The sequence below is a fragment of the Scleropages formosus genome, chromosome 7, assembly GCF_900964775.1.
Source record: "Scleropages formosus chromosome 7, fSclFor1.1, whole genome shotgun sequence".
In the NCBI taxonomy this organism is placed as follows: Eukaryota; Metazoa; Chordata; class Actinopteri; order Osteoglossiformes; family Osteoglossidae; genus Scleropages; species Scleropages formosus.
Window position 1 is genome coordinate 8,020,656 of NC_041812.1, and position 17,127 is coordinate 8,037,782.

General features: G+C 46.7%; 1 protein-coding gene across 6 annotated transcripts in view; it reads right to left on the minus strand.

Moving 5' to 3' along the window:
* Positions 1 to 406: 406 nt before the first annotated feature.
* mib1 (MIB E3 ubiquitin protein ligase 1) overlaps positions 407 to 17,127 on the minus strand; it is a 59,416-nt gene continuing 42,695 nt past the window's right edge. The window contains exons 13-23 of one of the 6 annotated variants that reach the window (XM_018757786.2): positions 12,697 to 12,829; positions 11,396 to 11,482; positions 9,720 to 9,878; positions 9,134 to 9,315; positions 7,499 to 7,688; positions 7,324 to 7,402; positions 5,273 to 5,392; positions 3,588 to 3,659; positions 2,848 to 2,948; positions 1,659 to 1,799; positions 407 to 1,538 (exon numbers count right to left, since the gene is read on the minus strand). In XM_018757786.2, coding sequence (XP_018613302.1) covers positions 1,659 to 1,799; positions 2,848 to 2,948; positions 3,588 to 3,659; positions 5,273 to 5,392; positions 7,324 to 7,402; positions 7,499 to 7,688; positions 9,134 to 9,315; positions 9,720 to 9,878; positions 11,396 to 11,482; positions 12,697 to 12,829 — 1,264 coding nt within the window. In that variant the 3' untranslated portion in view covers positions 407 to 1,538. Of the gene's footprint in view, positions 1,800 to 2,847; positions 2,949 to 3,587; positions 3,660 to 5,272; positions 5,393 to 7,323; positions 7,403 to 7,498; positions 7,689 to 9,133; positions 9,316 to 9,719; positions 9,879 to 11,395; positions 11,483 to 12,696; positions 12,830 to 17,127 lie in introns of all 6 variants that reach the window. The other 5 variants (XM_018757789.2, XM_018757788.2, XM_018757787.2 and 2 more) reach the window with 5 other exon arrangements.

The window sequence follows — 17,127 nt, forward strand, 5'->3', positions numbered from 1 at the left end:
TGTAATGATGCAAACAGTAACAATTAAGGCTAGCAAATACAATGGAGTTCTATCTCAAAACACGATTGGCAAGTACGTCTGTCAGCACTCGCGGCTCGCTCCATTAACGTTGACATCTACACAGAGAACTTGTGGGGAAAACAGGGAAAAGCCACATTTAGCTTTGGGAAAGCAGTAATAATATTTCATGTACACAAGCAAAGCACAACAAAAACACTGATCCTCTACGGCAAGGGAAGCCAGATCGATTTCTGTAGTTCTTACGTTAGCTTGTAAATGACAACAGCTGAAGAATCTAATGGGAGGGTGGGGAAAGGATTTAAGTACCCTCTTCCCAAAAGTATGCGTAAATAATTTACAAGGAAACTGTACTGGAAAAATGCATTTTTCCCCAGTCACACTGTACTTTGAGGATACCATGTCATATCCCCTTTAAAGCTTTGGAACGCAAGCTGTAGCATGACTGTTCAACCTTAACGCCAAGAACCTCTTCATTAAACAGAACATATGGAACTGTTCTGTTATATGAAAAACACAAGCCGGTCCATAACTGTGTAGCCAGTCAGAGCTCACTGCTAAATTACTAGCTTGCGCTGCCTTGAAAAATGTCGCAGGAGTGGAGGAACTAAGTTCCTGGTGCTTGAGGCCTGCATTCTGGTAAACAAGGTACAGGCCAGCATGCCGTGAGAATGTGCTGGCCAGGCAATTAAGCGGCCCTATCAGTACCTTATCAGCGGGTCCAGGTGGACTTCAAGCACTGTAACACGACTGCACTTTATTAAGATCAATTCCAACGCAGGCTGTGAGGACAGGAGATCGCAGTATGGTGGGGGAGTGTGTGCGTACCGTGGCAACTTTGTCCCAGTCAGAGCAGTGTCATACAGGGACTCCTCCATGGCAGCATCGACAAACGAGGTTCTCAAAGCAGACGTGCCCAAAGTGTGCGTCCTCCCATTGTGCACATCTCAGGCACATATGGAGGGTTCACAAGGCTCCCAGCATGCACAGGGACACACTGAGAAATACGGGGGGGGGGGTTTCTGAGATTTCACTTGAACTTAATTTCAATGACAGGACTCAATACTACATTGCCTTTACTGTTGCCGAGAACACTGAACTACAACAGACTTCCATCAGAAATACAACGTAAAATAAAATACAATAATAAAATGAAATAAAAAGGTTGACCTTGTCGTAGAAAGCTGTCCACACAACGGCTCACTGCTGTCAGAAGCAGGGAAAGGGGATTAAGGCTGACAGCTAAATGTAAGGGAGGGAATGAGAAGAGCATCAGCTTTTGTTGCATGACAGAGCCACCTGCTGGACAAATACTTTCCATCAAGTGTTGGGGGGGCACCTCTGTGCTTCAGCCACGTACACAAAGACGATAAAAGGCCACAGGACAACAAATGCAAAGGCAGAGCACAATGGTGACATGCGAGTAGCTCTGTGGCGAATCAGTCAGGAGGAGCAGCAGGAAAATGCAGTGAGAAGTCCAGTGGCTGGTGTGCTGGTGCCAGTGGGGTACCCAGACATATCTGTGGAGAATGTGATGTCCATATATGACATTTTCTTTTGATAATTCCCCTGCCTGGGAGGGCATACAGGATGCAAGAAGAGTAAGGAAACACCCCGTGGATAACCAAGGGTTCTGTCACCTAGTAGAGCAGGATGCGGCGCTCGATGGCCTTGCGGCAGATGGGGCACTCGCTCATGCGATCACCACACAGCTGGCAGGTGCCATGACCACACATGAAGATCATGTTCTTCAGCCGGTCCAGACACACCGGACACATGGTCTGCCAAGATATATAAACAAAACTTTAGGACCTAGAACTCACATGACGACAGCAAAACTTAGCTGGTTTAGTCCCATGAGGGGGGCTTGTCACTGTACTTTTGAAGACACACCATCTTAGCATAAACAGATGCACTGAACCTTTTTCACACCTACAGCTGACTGTACATCCAGAAGTAAGGAGTGGGAAACCAGTCACATGGGTTTTTAACATTGAAATTTAGTGTTCCAATTGATATGCTCAGACTATTACAAATAACTATTACATAGTAAGAAATATATAAATCTTGGCCTCTTAGCTTATTAATGCAATTTAAGAGCAGAAGTCCTTGTTTTTAAAATGAAAATCACACACACACACACACACACATTTTCAGAACCGCTCGTCCCTTACGGGGTCACGGGGAACCGGAGCCTACCCGGCAAAATGAAAATCAATAAAATCTTAATACAAATGTCTCAATTTATGCCCTCTCGGTTCTGTGAAAACATAAGATAAATCTATAACAAAAATACTGCAAGACATGACTTTATGACGTTTAAACAACATTCAGAATAAGGAGTCCTCACAACCTCTGATTGAATGTCAAATGTTGACTGATTATCCCATAAATGTACAGCATTCATGATTTTGTTACTGATGACTTCACGAACACCAGACACGAGCTGTCAACACTGTGGAAACACATTCAATGGAGCCGGTCCCACACTGCTGTTTTGGTTGGGTGTGTTTTACTCTCTTCTTTGAAACTCTTTTTGCTTTAGGACACATACTTACAACCGTATGAGAGATGCTTGTGCAATGGCACTATGAGACCATGGAGATGTACACAGGCCACACTAGTGCTTAGAGGTGGGGAAGCTGTGACATCACCAAATCTTGTATTTCGAATTAAAATTTATGCTCTCATACTCCACTCATAAGGGTGACTTGATAGCTCTTTATGTAAATTTTAGGGCACGGATTGATTACATGTGTTCATTACGTATGGGAAGCATGTAACAGGTAGGAGTCTGGTTGCAGAGCACGGGCACCACTCCTCCCCTACCTGTTCTTTGATGTCCTGCAGCTGCTGCTGGAGCTTCTGCACATCTGCATTGACGTTGGTGTTGTCCTTGTCTCTCTGGAGAGCCGGGATGTTTCCACTGGCTGGGGAGAGCAACGGGAGCAGGTGAGACCAGCTCTACCACTATACTACAGACACTTATTGGGCTACAGTGGCTGGGAGTCCGAGGGCCCCTCCTTGATCAACCCAACATGCTACACCTAGTAGGGCTCTTATGTATCAGCAACAGAGCAGCACAGTACTCCCTCTTCGTGTACAATTCCAGCTTTCAAAATGCACATCTGAGTCTGGGGTTTGTGGAGAGAGAGAGAGAGAGAGAGAGAGAGAGAGAGAGACAGAAAGAGAGCAGACCTGAGGACTGCTAGGCACTATGTGGGTAACAGCTAATAAACACACAAGGTGCAACTCGTATCCTGGCCAACAATGAGCTGCCACTTAGCGCCACATGGTTAACAAGAGAGACAAAAACTCAAGACCAGCTAGTTAAACCTTCCAATTATTTGGGTCAGGGAGAATTGTCCTACAATCTGTGCTTGGGACAGAAAAGTGCATGTGTACACAAATGGGTGTGAAAGGACTACATCCTGAAAGCCTAGACAGGAAGGCTACCATGAGCCAGGAGAGGGGAAGTCCCTAGAGGAGCTCAGCGTACAGGAGAGGGAGGGAGGAAGGGTAGGAGATACTTCTACAAGCTCACGGCTACAGGAGAGGGGGATACTTACACCAGCTCAGGGCCAGATTGCTGGACTGCAGCAGGTCCTGCGAGCTCCCTGCCATGGAGCTAGAGCCCCCTGCTGAGAAGCAACCAATCACAGAGTTACGTCACCCCACGTAGGCCAAAGGGATCTACAGGATGGTGGCCTCAGAAGGGGTGAGGTAAACTATGGGTGGGATTCAATATGTCATAAGCAAAGAAGAAAAAAATGTTCATTCAGGGAAAAGGAGAGAAGGGGGTGGCCTTAAATGGCTGGCAGTCCTCAGCTTCCTGCTCAACAGGGCACCTCATATGTTGGCTTTATCTTTACCCAGCTGGCTGTGGTATAGGAGCTCAATCTAGATACTGTTTTCAGGGCCACTGGCACCGCAAGGCCACACAGAAGGCCAGCAGAGCAGCACTTGGCCCAAGAAATCCCTGCCGCCAGCTGCAGGATCTGGCTTCAGAGCTAACGTGTGGAATACAGATGTACTCCAGATACACACAGAATTGGAGCTCAGGGTTCCTGGATGTGATGCAGAGGCCACTGTGTGAATATAGCTGACACTAGGCTGCAAGTTTGAGTCATTTATCAGCTCTCCCCCAGGAAGTAGTGAAACCAGCAGGTGGCAGGAGGAAGAGTGCAGAGGAAGCCTCAGGTGAAAGAGAGAGAAGCAGGGAACAGAAGTGAAGTGCAGGAAGGCAGCTTGGTGGAGCTGTCTGCAAACAGACTAAAACACAGGAATCGAACCACTGCATCTGACTTCTACAGCTGATAACCATGGGATAAGAAACACAGTAAGAAATTCATTCTAATGGTTACAAACTACATATTCACACGGACGATTTTACACCCTATGATACTGTCTTGTGCACCAAAGAACAATGACTATCTGCAGGATCTCTCAGAACAAATGACCACTGTGCCCTCTGGTTGCTATCAGATTCACTGCTCTCACTCGATAGGCTCTTCTCAGTTTTTCCACTCACCGTGGTTTGATGTGGTTTAGTATAAATTTACACACACCTTTAATGCACCCCAAGCAAGGTGTTTATTGCCAGATTTTACACTGTCAGTGCCCACAGCCTGTAGGACCGGGAAGGGTCAAGGCTAAAGGACGGTATAAACAGCCCCTTCAGGGCCTGCAAGAAGTGTCTGTGCTGCAGTCTGCGTATGTTAGTGTCATGATGAAATAGCCCGGGCTCTTCAACCGCTCACAGCAAACAGACATCTTTCCTACAGTATCTGTTAATGGTAGTGAACTTACAAATTCACTGTACACTGACAAACTAAAATTAACAGAAAATAAACAAGGGTACCACTAAGTAGAAAACAAGTAGAAACGGTCAAACTGGGTAGAAAAATATGTAAAAACTGGGTAATGGATTAATGTTTCCAAAGTAAATCAGCTCATTTAAATAAAAATTAAAATTCCCATCCATCAAAAGATGATACAATCCTTTTAAAACAACTGTACTTGGGTGAGCATAAGAACTCAATTTTATAAGTGATTTAAGACACTGAAGCCTGAACATATGAACCTTTTCTTATAGAAAATATACAGTATATAGTGACAACTAGTAAATTACACATTGCTGCTACAAAAACGTGTAAATGCACACATGCAAGGAGACAGGTGACGTGTGAAAAAGGAAGGGGGAGACGTGAAAACCAGGATGGTGTGAAAGGGAACGCGGGGAAGGCTCACTCACTAATGCGCTCATCAGCAGCATGGTCCGCCATACCTTTGCCTCCACAGCAGAGGACGAAGGGGGTGCGTCGCTCCACCACGGCCCGGCACTGCACACACTTCTTCATCAGGCTGGCACAATCTGCAGGTGCGCATGTACACACACAGGTCAGAGGGGAACTTTAGCCAACTATACGGCCTTGGCAAGTAGCACAATCAACTGGCAGGCAGAGCATGAAGTGAGGGAGATGGTGGGGCAGGAGGGTAAAAGGCCATCTACCAATCACATGCTTTGCTTCGACCAAAAATGAGCAGGAAGTTGCTTGGCGCTGAATTGCCTGGAGAGTACCATTACAGAAACCTTAAGTCAGGTACTTGACCTGCTCTGCTTTGGCCACATCATCTATATGCACTACAAGTTATTCCGAATCAGGGTATGACCACAGTAAATAATATACTGCATTTATGATCCATTTTAAAAGGTAACTGAAGGTATTTAAAAAAAAAAAAAGAAAAAAAGAAAAAAAAAACTCCATACGTGGAATGAATTATTTCAGATAAACACTGAGGCCTGAAGCTGCTCCACAAGAGCTCAATATGCATCTGATCAGATTTGCTTGGTTAACTGAGTAGTAGGTGTATTTCCAAGGAATACCACATAAAAGGCAGCACCTAAAGGATGAATTTGACTTAAGTATTTTACTGCAAATGGCGCACAGCAAAGCTTCCTGCAGTTTTTTCATATCAAAAAGAAGTGTAAGAAAGCTCTAAAGACGGCAGTAATGGTGCGAGCAGAGGACGGCTGAGAACTGGGAATAAAAACACACTCTGAGGACAACCCCGACTGGGTCCCCAGCCTGCCAATCATTGAAGATTTTTTTTTTTTGGTACAGCCTGGAATGTAAAGTGAAGGTAGTCTTGTTAGGGGCGGGCAGCCAGCTACCGAGCCTAATACCTGTGCTGAGAACTGAACCACGCTGCTGAGGACTACAGACAGTCAGCCACAGCCTTCGCTGACTTCACCCCTAACGTACCAATCTCCTTTTATAAAGACATGTCCATTGACCATGAAATGACATTTCACTTCCATTACAGTCACCCTTACTCAAGGATTCCTAATGACAACCATCTGAACAACTTAATCCCACTGAACAAGTGGTTTGGTTGCTGACACACGGTGAATGGGGGAACAGGGAAATCGTTGCGTAGCGCATGGTCGCTCAGCGGCCACATGGGAACTGGAGGGAGTTACAGGAATGGAGAGACAGGCTCATGACAAAGGCCTTTATGTAACTGTGATAAGACGACGGTGTAGAAGCAGCACAAAGCTGTTCCGTGTTTGCAGACAATCCCTCGCTTTCCAGTGACTGACTGAGGTGGAAAAGGAAGTGAGCAGCGCTATACTAACACTGGGCCGATCACAACAAGTGGAGCGCCATCTGGAACAAAGTCCTCGTTCTGTACATGATAGGGTTCCGTATGTTGACGGGGGGGGGGGAAGGAAAAAAATACAATGGATTAATATATATTTTTTCTCTACACTGCACTTACTCTGTATAACAGTGACTGTTGCAGTTATTTTACTTTTATTGTGTAAAATGATATTGCCTCTTGTATCAGATGTTTTGAGTCAGAGATAAACAGTTGATTTCTCAAACCCAAAAGGTTTTAATGATTCAGTGGTGTCGATCTAGCCATTTTCTAACTAAATCTAGTACATGAAGCTCTACATGATCCTGGAAATGATCACCGCTAGTGCAACTAAAGCCTTAATGTCGCTGTCAAATGAATAATCTGCTTTGCAGCGCAATACTGATCTTGCGAACTTAATTTCTTTATATCAAACATCCATGAGTCAAATTATCAAAAATGTCACTTAAAAAGGTTAAAAAGAAAATGGAAAAAAAAGCCTTGGGAATGGCTGCAAAACCAGAGAACGTGAAAATGAAAATATTAAAGTTTATACTGTGTCATACTTTAGCAAGCTGGCAGGTATGCTGAAGTGCTGCATGACATCACATGGTTGGTAGACAGGTTGATGAAGCGTATGTGCGTTTGTATGTGTATACTTACTCTCACAGGCACACATGTGACCGCAGGGTTGAAAGAGGACGGCTGCCTTCTTATCCGAACACACGACACACTCTTCAATCTGTTACCACGGAGATCAGTGTCATGCATTAATATACACATTACACATGCTGCATACGTCAACCTGTCTCTATGGAGACTAGTGGTGCTGACCCACCTTGGTGCGGGACTGGACCTGCTCCTTACAAATGAGACATTTCTTGACACGGGGAGAGCAAAGGGAGCAGGTGGCGATGTGACCGCAGGGCCCAAAGAGTGTGTCCCGCTTCATGTCCGAGCACACCATGCACTCCTCCAGCGTCTCGCTTGTGCTGCTCAGTGATGGGCTGCGTGAGCCTCCCTGGCCACTGGGGGTAGCAAATGAGCAAAGGAGTAACAAAAGCAAGACAAACAGCAAAAACAAAGGTCTCCCGATTACTTCCTCTGTTCTACTATGTACATCTAGCAGCGGCTGTCAAACATTATAATTTATGTTCACATATCTACACAGCCATTTATCAAGGGTACAGCAATAGTCTCAGACCCAAAATATCCCATATTAAATTTCCAAAATATCACTATATCATTTGATACTTAAGTACTGTATTGTAGCATTACATTACATTTTATTCATTTAGTTGATGCTTTTCTCCAAAGTGACTTACAATGCTTAAGCTAGTTACAATTATTTACCCAGATGTACAGCTGGGTAATTTTACTGGTGCAATTTAGGGCAAGTATCTTGCTGAAGGGTACTACAGTCAGAGCTGAGATTTGAACCTGCAACCTTTAAGTCCAAAGGTAGCAGTTCTAACCCCTGCGCTACCAGCTGTCCTTATATAATGTACCATTATGGGGGGGGGGAAGTTAGAAATCTACTTAATACAGGATTTTGTCCACTTACACTAAAACTATTTTAGTGTAAACTAAATTGGTGTAGAAATTATGAATGATCCATTCCTGCAAATTTGCTACAGTATCTTTTCTATCATAACAATTGTTACTGTGGCGGTTTCTTTAATAGTAGCAATGACACTAATGTGTAAAAATCTAAGTGGTTGACTTAACTTGGACTTTGTCCCAAGCACTTGTTTCTGCACCAGTGCACTGTAAGTGACAATCAGAGGACATGAACCCATTCCATAAAATGTTACTTCCATGGATGGAATAAGGTAGAGAATCAAATACATGGTAAAGTGCTTCCAGGCCGAGTATTTATTTCTATTAATAAACTGTTGTCAAACTACTGCTGTCCCTGCCTGCAGAAAAAGGAAAGTTAATCAAGTGCCAGCTGTAGAAAAAGAAACAGGTTTGCGTGAAGTGAAATGAGTTCCCTAAAGGGCATTCTGGAAGTGAGCAGAAGAAGGGGTCATAGGGGTCCTTCTGCTCTCCAAACCAAAACAGACACCCACCAGGGACAGCCAATTACAGAACAAAACACTCTTATAATTTAAGGCTGTGACTATTATTAATTATTCATTTTTCTGTCACAAAGGCAACTTACAATGTTAGAGTTGTACTACGATCCTTACAGTGGTTTACCCATTTATACAGCTGGGTCATTTCTGCTGTATCATTTCAGGCTAAGCACCCTGATAAAGGGAACTACAGCAGGAGTGGGATTCAAACCCAGATCCCTCCAGTGGAAGGCAATGACAAACCACTGTAACACCTGCTGTCCCATCATTCTGTACCAAACGCTTTTATGTGAAGTGCTTCGAAACTGGTTCCCATTAATTTGCATAGTTTCGCACAGCTGCTCAGGTAAAGACAGAGCAGAGCGGCACCTCTCCTGAACCAGTAGCACACCCACCTGCTCTTTTCCTTGTGGCACTTGGCCAGCGCCTTGCAGAGGCTCGGGTCAGGGCACAGGTCAAGCGGCGACTGGCCCTTCTTGTTGCGGATAGTCAGGTCAGCCCCATTGGCTGCCAGGAAGCAGGCGATGGACGCGGCACTCTTCTTCTCCGCCCCCTGGGTGCCCAGGCCCATGATGAGCTGCAGAGGAAACACAAAGAAAGTGAAGGGAAGGCTCATGACTATTCATGAGCACAGACTCAGATTAGATTGGCTCTCTGTGAGCTGGAATGGTGCTAAACTCAGTGCAGCTTTACTCCCCACAGGGGGAAAACACACACAGAGGATTAAATAAGTAACTAAGACCACAGTGAGACGATGGAAGGAAATGGATGGGTAACGCCTGGAGCGCACTTCACGCAGAGAAAGTTCGACAGGGTTGCACAAACAAAACGAACTACTAGCTAAACGTGTGTGGGAGTCAAACCCCAGGCCACAGTGCTTGTGATTGGACAGAAATGGTGCTTGAGGATACAACTGCTTCAACCACACAGCTTCCTTGTCTGTTTCAATGCTGCCATCCCCACCACTAAGGGTGTACGTACCGTGTTCTTTGACGGCTCCCAGGGCTCCACCTTGCTGACGTCCTGCATATCCTGCAGCTGCCGCAGCTGGGAAAGCGTGTGGTGACGTAGTGCCTCGTGCAGCGGTGTGTCTCCATCCTTGTCTTGGACATCCAGCTTGGCCTCGGCACGCACCAGCAGCTGTAGAGACACGGGGATCTGATGTCGAACACATGGATGTCCCAGTGCAAACACAAACCCAACACCAACCCAGAGAAACATCTGAAATCTCTTACTTGACAAAATGCTTCAGCTCAAGGGTGACAAAATCAAAAATCTGTCAATCATGTGCACACATTAATAACATTGAACAGACTTGCTGTATTGCTTCAGAGAAGCACCCAACTGTAATCGACTGGAAATTCGGGGTTCTGGATCTCACTACGCTGCTGCAGCAATGAACCAGCACATGTTCACATCTGTTCGTATCTCACATCACATAAGACATCATTGGCGAGACGTGTGTCCAAGCCCCTGCACAACACTCCCCGGAGACTGCAAATAGAGGTGGGGCATGCCCCAGCTAGAGGCCAGCTCAGAGTGGTGCGTGTCCATCGTTTCAAAGCCACCTTCCAGCACCCCTGATGGACATGTAATTAAATCATGTCCTAGCTGCCAGAAAAGAGGCTCTAGACACTGAGTAACAGTCACAAATGAAAATTGACAATGACAGGCCAACAGCTCCAAGTTCCCTGCATAGCGCTACTGTGAAGGATAAGGCCATACCCCCCCCCCTCCTCCCCACCCCCTTGGAGTTAGGGGACCAACCTAGAGCCACTGTGCAGCTTTACCTTCCTACCTTCCTACATCCCAGCCGCTGCTCAATTGAACACTGTAGTTGACGTCGGAGCATGTCACCCCCCGTGTAGAAGGGGCACTCTTGAGTTCCCCAATGCTGCCATGAGCACCAGGACCACATCCCTACTGAAGTCCCTCCCTGAGCTAGTCTCTCTGCGTCAGATGGATATGAAATAAAACTTTCACTGTGGCTAAGTGCTGCAGGATGGGGATGAGGTATTCTCAAACCATTTCTGTGCCATGCACTTAGCAGCTGCAGCAAATCTCCCATGCAGTGGCCAAACAGCTAGAGCATAAAGCCCCTTGGGATCAAAGATGGACGCATTCAAACAGAAGCCAAACATTTACAGACAGCAGCACATCCATCTCGGCTCTGAATGGCAGCTCCTTGATGAGGGAAACTGCTGAAGGTGCTGATAGAGCGCCATCCTTTCTACTTAATGCTGCATTCTTGCTTCTTAAAATGCAGCACTGCGATTCTGCAGGGAAAAATTCCCCCCCTTCCCACCTCCTCCTGCTCCGTCTTGGAGGGGGTTGTACGAGTTTGAGGACGGCAGAGTTGTTCCCTTGGCATCCGCAAGATGGCACCACTTCTGTAACCTCTCTCTGACATCCTTGTTCTCTCTTCCTCCTTCCCCCTTTCCCTCAGATAACATTTTCCTTGGCACTGCACCAGCGCAATCGGAGGGGCTAACTCTGTCACAGAAGTGTCACTGCTCCTAATTTAACTTGTGCCACTTTGACCCACCTCACCCCTCTACCCCAGCCCCTATTTTGACAAGGCGGGAGAGAGAGAAGCAAACGGAAAAGGGTGATAGCATCTTGAATTAAACGCTGAGGGAGAGGAGACAGTTACTGACCCGCACGATCTGGGTGTGCTGACGCTCTACGGCCAGGTGGAGCGCCGTCTGCTGGTTGACGTTCTGGATGTCCAGGCTGGCGTTGCCCTGAGGAGGGAGAACACACACACACACACAGACAGTTAGCACTTTGTCAGCTCTTATGCCAACACACTGGGGGGTCTGTGAGGTGGGCTGCTCCCTCCCGGCTGCCATGTGAAATGAGATGTCTCCCAGTGGATGCTGGCGCTGATTTAACAACGTCCCCCACACCGTCCCAAGGCTCCCTTGGGTCCTATCAGAGCTAAACTGCTCCTGCATTTTATTCTTTCATCCTAAATTTCCCTACAGGGTTTTCTTCCGAGGACACTGGGAGTTTAACCTCACATAATATAAAAGACACCAAACAGGAAGTAACAGAACCGTGGAGAATATTTACGAAAAAGCACAAAAAAAGGCCACAGATGATGCCATGGGTGTTGGTGTAGATGTTTATTGCCCTGTTACTCCACTGCAGTGTGATTCACACAACCTGCAGATGAACAGAGAATCAGAAACATACATTTTTTCTGTATAAATACACCTGGACAACCACAGGAACACAACAGGGTCACCATTGGCCTAGCGGTTAGAATTGACGTTTTGCAAGAACCCAGGTACAAACCCTCCCTTCCTGTTGTACTACCCTTAACAGGTATTTACCCTGAATCAATACCGTAAAAAATTACCCTGCTGTATAAATAAGTACATCATTGTAAGCACTTCACTTTACAAACTAAACAGAGTAAATTACTTTGGAGAAAAGTATCAGCTAAATTGAAAAACTTTAATAATACATTTAATAAATTACATGATGGATAGAAGAGATACACTGAATCTCCACTAGAAAACCTGCCACCGCAAATAAAATCTTTAAGAAAGAACTGTTCTATCTTTTGGTGGGAATAATCAGCATGTTCTATCCCTGCAGTTAGAATGTGTTAATCAGCACGTGGTGGGCGGGGCAAGAGTGACAGGGGCGGAGACAGAACAATCCTATCTCCCACAATGTCTCATTGACTCCCTTCCTTTCTCCAGCATCGGTATTCTTACGAGGCAGTGGCACAGGGATAAGACAGGTGGGAGGATGGGGGAGAGGGAAAGACACAGAGCGAGAGAGAGAGCGAGAGGGAGAAAGACGTCCAAGCTACTCTACTGCAGCACTTTCAAATTAGAAATTCAGCGCAGCACCTGAGGTTGGGGAAATGGGGCAGATCTGCGCAGCTGCAGGTGTACGAGTGCCACTGTTCCTGAGTGCGTGTGTGCGCGCACGTTTTGCTTACCTGGTGCACCAGCAGCTCTGCCACCTCAACATGGTTGTTGAGGGCAGCCAGGTGCAGTGCTGTGTAGCCATCGTCCTTCTTTTCATCCACAATCCAGGGACGGGGCAGCTTGGAGAGCAGGACACGCATGGCACTGCAGGGCACCAGGTGAGAGAAGCAGATGAGTCACACCAAGATGCACAGCTTCCCCAATATGACAAGTATGACTGCATGTGGCACACTGGTTAGAGCAGCCGTCTCACAGTCAATGGATTGGGTTTCAATAAACCTTTACCCTGAATTGGTACCACAACAATTTCCCTGCTGTATAAATGGGTAGATCAGCATAAGCAGCATGATGTGCAAAACTAACATCATGAGTTGCCTTGGAGGGAAGGAAATAAATAAATGTGAAAAGAAAAGAACAGTCAGTGACCTCATCCCTCTGTCATTTGGTCATGTGGAGGTCAGATGACCAGAGTAAAGTGTGCTGTAAAAGCACTACAGGTTCAGCAATACATTGACCAGGAAGTGTCTCAATGTGGGACAGGTGAGAGAACTCAGCGGGGAGAAGCCTGCACACCTCTGCAACTCAACAGCACGGTTTGAGAAAGATGCATCGGGGAGCAGGCGTGATCCGCAAGTGCCCCTTTGAAAAGCACCGGTTCCCCCCCGAAATCGCTCTCTCCTTAAATGTCTACATGCTTCACTTCTAATTAAAACTATAAATCTTCCCTTAAATGAACAATTAAGCTTGCATACCCTTAGAAACAAAACAGTGATTATGCGAGGGCAAGGCCCGCACTGTCGACTCAGCAGGGCCCCCTGGGGGACACAGAATCTATTGTTTAAATGTGGTTGTAAAAAAGCAAAACGACGTGTTTAAGGTCAGGTTGTCCTTTGTGTGAGAAAGGGAGGATGAGGCTGATTCTGGTTGCGGTGGTGCAATGACTCAAAGTCGCAAGGGCAGGAAACGGGGCAGGTGGCATGCTGCTGGGGGGGATTCGGGGGGCGCTATGACAGGAGATGTGCACCACACAGGTGAGCTGATGGACATACCGACGGGAGAGAGACGGGGGCAACCTGGGGAGAAAGTGCCAGAGAGACACGACTCGGGATTTAGAGCACGCCTTATGTGACTGCAGTGTGCAGTCATATTCATTCTCTGCTTAAAATTTCTACTAATTGTTCTAGCAGTGCTCAAGTCACGCCAAACAAGCACCCAAAAGCAGAGGGGAAACTACTGATAAAACCCACATTGTGTCTTGCTCCTTGTTTCAGAAAATTGCTCATCCTGACAGAACCCCCCACAGACACACACATGCGCAGACACACACAAGTGCACGCTCACTGCAGCAGCATTGGTGATCTGTAATGCAGGAACCACTAACTGCAGCTGCAGGCAGGGGATCAAAGCCCGTTATTTAAGCACAAGATATCGATGCACTGCCCCGATGCCGCTCCTAGTGGAAACGACCTGGCAACACACGAGAAGGACACCGCTGTGGTGCAACTACACGGACCACGTCAGTGCCCACACTAACCCCTCCCTGAGGCACAAGCATTGCACCCGGACACTTGGTCACGCACCCCCCTGAGCAGCAGCTCTCGGCCTGTCAGACCCCGGCATGCAGGCCAGACTGGGACAGTGTTTATATATTAATGCAGCTCCCCAAAGCTGCTGCATTGCAGGTAGCACTTTGCTGGGGAGGCTATGTGAGGAGAGCGAAGTGTCCGTTCACTTCGTACCTGTGTCAGCATGGACGAGGGGGCAGAATAAACTGCGTCTTGGGGACAAGGCGCAGAAATATTAAATTATTGACTTGATGTTAGAGGAAGAGTGATGCAGGAGAGTGAGCAGGAAAAGAAGAGAAATCAAAATAATAAAATCAAAAACTTGGGAAGGGTCACGTTTAAAGACCTGTCCTTTGGCACTGAAACTCCTCCACCCATTTGACAGCCAAAGTCAGCAATGCAGGAAGACACGACACAGACAGGAAGTGAGGGCACACGTGGAGAAACTGGGTCACCCCACACAAGAGCGAGTCCCCTGGGATCAGCGTGGCCTGTCGTCTTTCGCCGCGACCCGACAGAGTTCGGCCCTCCTAGCCACACCCCCCCCACTCCCGGGAGATGCAGGACGCCATCTGTACCCACATTGCTCCGAGCCAGGAGAGCTCCGCGGGTGTCTGCTGCTCTGAAGGTTAATGGAGACCGACACATGCGACTCAGGTGGCAGGTGGGTGTGAGGGGGGGGGGCACATCAATATTCATGGTGCCCAGCAATGTGCTACGAGATCAAAATGGACCCTTCATTGACCAGAGGACAAGAGGCAGCAGCATGGAGGAAAGCCTGCAAAAAAAAGGATGGGTGGGAGGGAGGAGGGCACAGCAGGGGCACGGAGAAGACATTAACAATATGGGAAACGACCGCACCTGTCGAGTGACAAAAACAATTTCAAAGAGGATCTTAAAGAATGTCCTTCGCGAGGGGGAGCGATTCTGCCATTGTTGATATACTGCACAGATATATGCTTTGTGGATTTTCCTGTGGGAGTTTGGTGTTTCCACCACCAAGCAGCATTTCCTTTCAATCTGACAGAACTGGGCTTTTCAATGAGTTTGAGTCCCACCGTGAGCGAGGTTTAGTCAGGACAGCTCCCTCGTGATTAGTGGGCCTGCCACACCTCGACAAAAACACCATTCATTTCTTCAAATGTTCACCTTTTTCTCTTTGCTTTTGGTGGGTTTAAGAAAAAAAATAAATCTGCACTGGTGAAGGTCACTTTCGGCCTACCGAGGCCCGGTCAAAGATGAAAAGGAGACTGAGATGAAGTGTAAAGGTCCAAAGGCAGATGGCGACCACGGTCCAAGCGCAAACAACCCGTATCCATGAAGAGGCTTTTCTGAGGTGCCACTTCACCTCAATGCCTCATGCCACCCCTTTCATTCTTTTTAATAACTGGTGTTCAAGCTTGATTCTAGCAGAGTCCCAAAGACAGTGACATCCTTTCGCTGTTTAGCTCATGCAAATGGGGAAAAAAAAAAAGGACAAGTGCAGAGAGGAAAAAAAGAGTTTTGCCAAGTCTTTGGATTTTCTAGCAATTATACATGACCCACAAGAATCAGAATATGTTCTGTGTTCAGTGAAAGGCGACTGGAGCACATTTGAAAGGGAATGGAACAGATGCTGTGATCAAGGTATGAAGACCACTCCGAACTTTTTAAAGGCAAAGGCTCACAGCAGGAGGGGAGACTGAAAGAGCTCTCCGGTCCTGTTTTACACACTCAAACTGTTATGACGACTTGTTTCATTAAAAGGCAGTGAGCCAGTGGTCCTTAATGCAACAAAACACCTCCACAGACCTTCTTTCTCGATGATGGGAGAAGCGCCTGACTCCACCCCATGCCCTGCTTCATCACATGCACAAGCTTTGTCAGATAAAGGGGTTGTGTTTCCGGAGAGCCATACTCCGATGTGGGCCGTATGCAGTGGTACGCTTTCTAAAAGGACAATTTAACGCAGCTTAAAAGCAGGAAACCCTGCAGGACACTGGGGATCCTATAGAGTTAAATCATAGCAAGTATCTCAGGAACGGATTTCGGATTTAAAGTCCCTTTATAGTTTTAGTCCATCTCTGAGTCAAAAGCAAACTAAATGACTTCAGCGGAAACCTGGTTTCCAACCAGGGACACAATGTCACCTTAAACACACCAGCTTAACTGCAGGACCATTATTCATTCAGCTTGGACTGCTTGGGTCAAAACATTTTGTGTGCCTGTTTGTCAGTGGGCTCTGTTCCACACAAACTTCAGTCACCTTTGACCTGTGACTTAAGAATCCTGCACCACCCTTCATCCTGAAACGCTGTGTCTCTGAACTCACAGAGGATGCCTGTGTAGTTGTTACAAACTCTCTTGCAAACTTGACCCCCAGTGTTCACATTTCTGTGACTTCATTTGTACCCCTTAATGTATGTATGTATACATTTCCTTGGGCCAACGTTCACACACCATCCCTGATGTCTGTCTACATCCTGCAGTTTTAATCTATGTCTGCGGCCAAAATCTGTCTCATTTCTGGTGGCCAAGCTACATTTCTCAAAAAAGGAGACATTACACCACTTCAATTAACCTTAATATGGTACAAGGACTCTCCTCTCAGAGCAACACATTCGGAGATGAGGAGGACCCAACGGCATGGCGTATTAATATCCCATTGCTTCTGGGTGACCTAGATCTTCATTCCCCTCTTCCTCAACCGTTTCCACCCAGCTCCAAAGGGCCTCTTCTCTATACATACATCTATTGTACCAATAAGCCTAGGGAGAAACTGCTGGGGTTCCACTTATTTACAGAGGGATCCCACTTACACTGGTCAAGAAACAATCACTGGATTCAGAACCCTCCAACTGGAACTATCAAACCAATAATATAACCTTATTTTTGTCT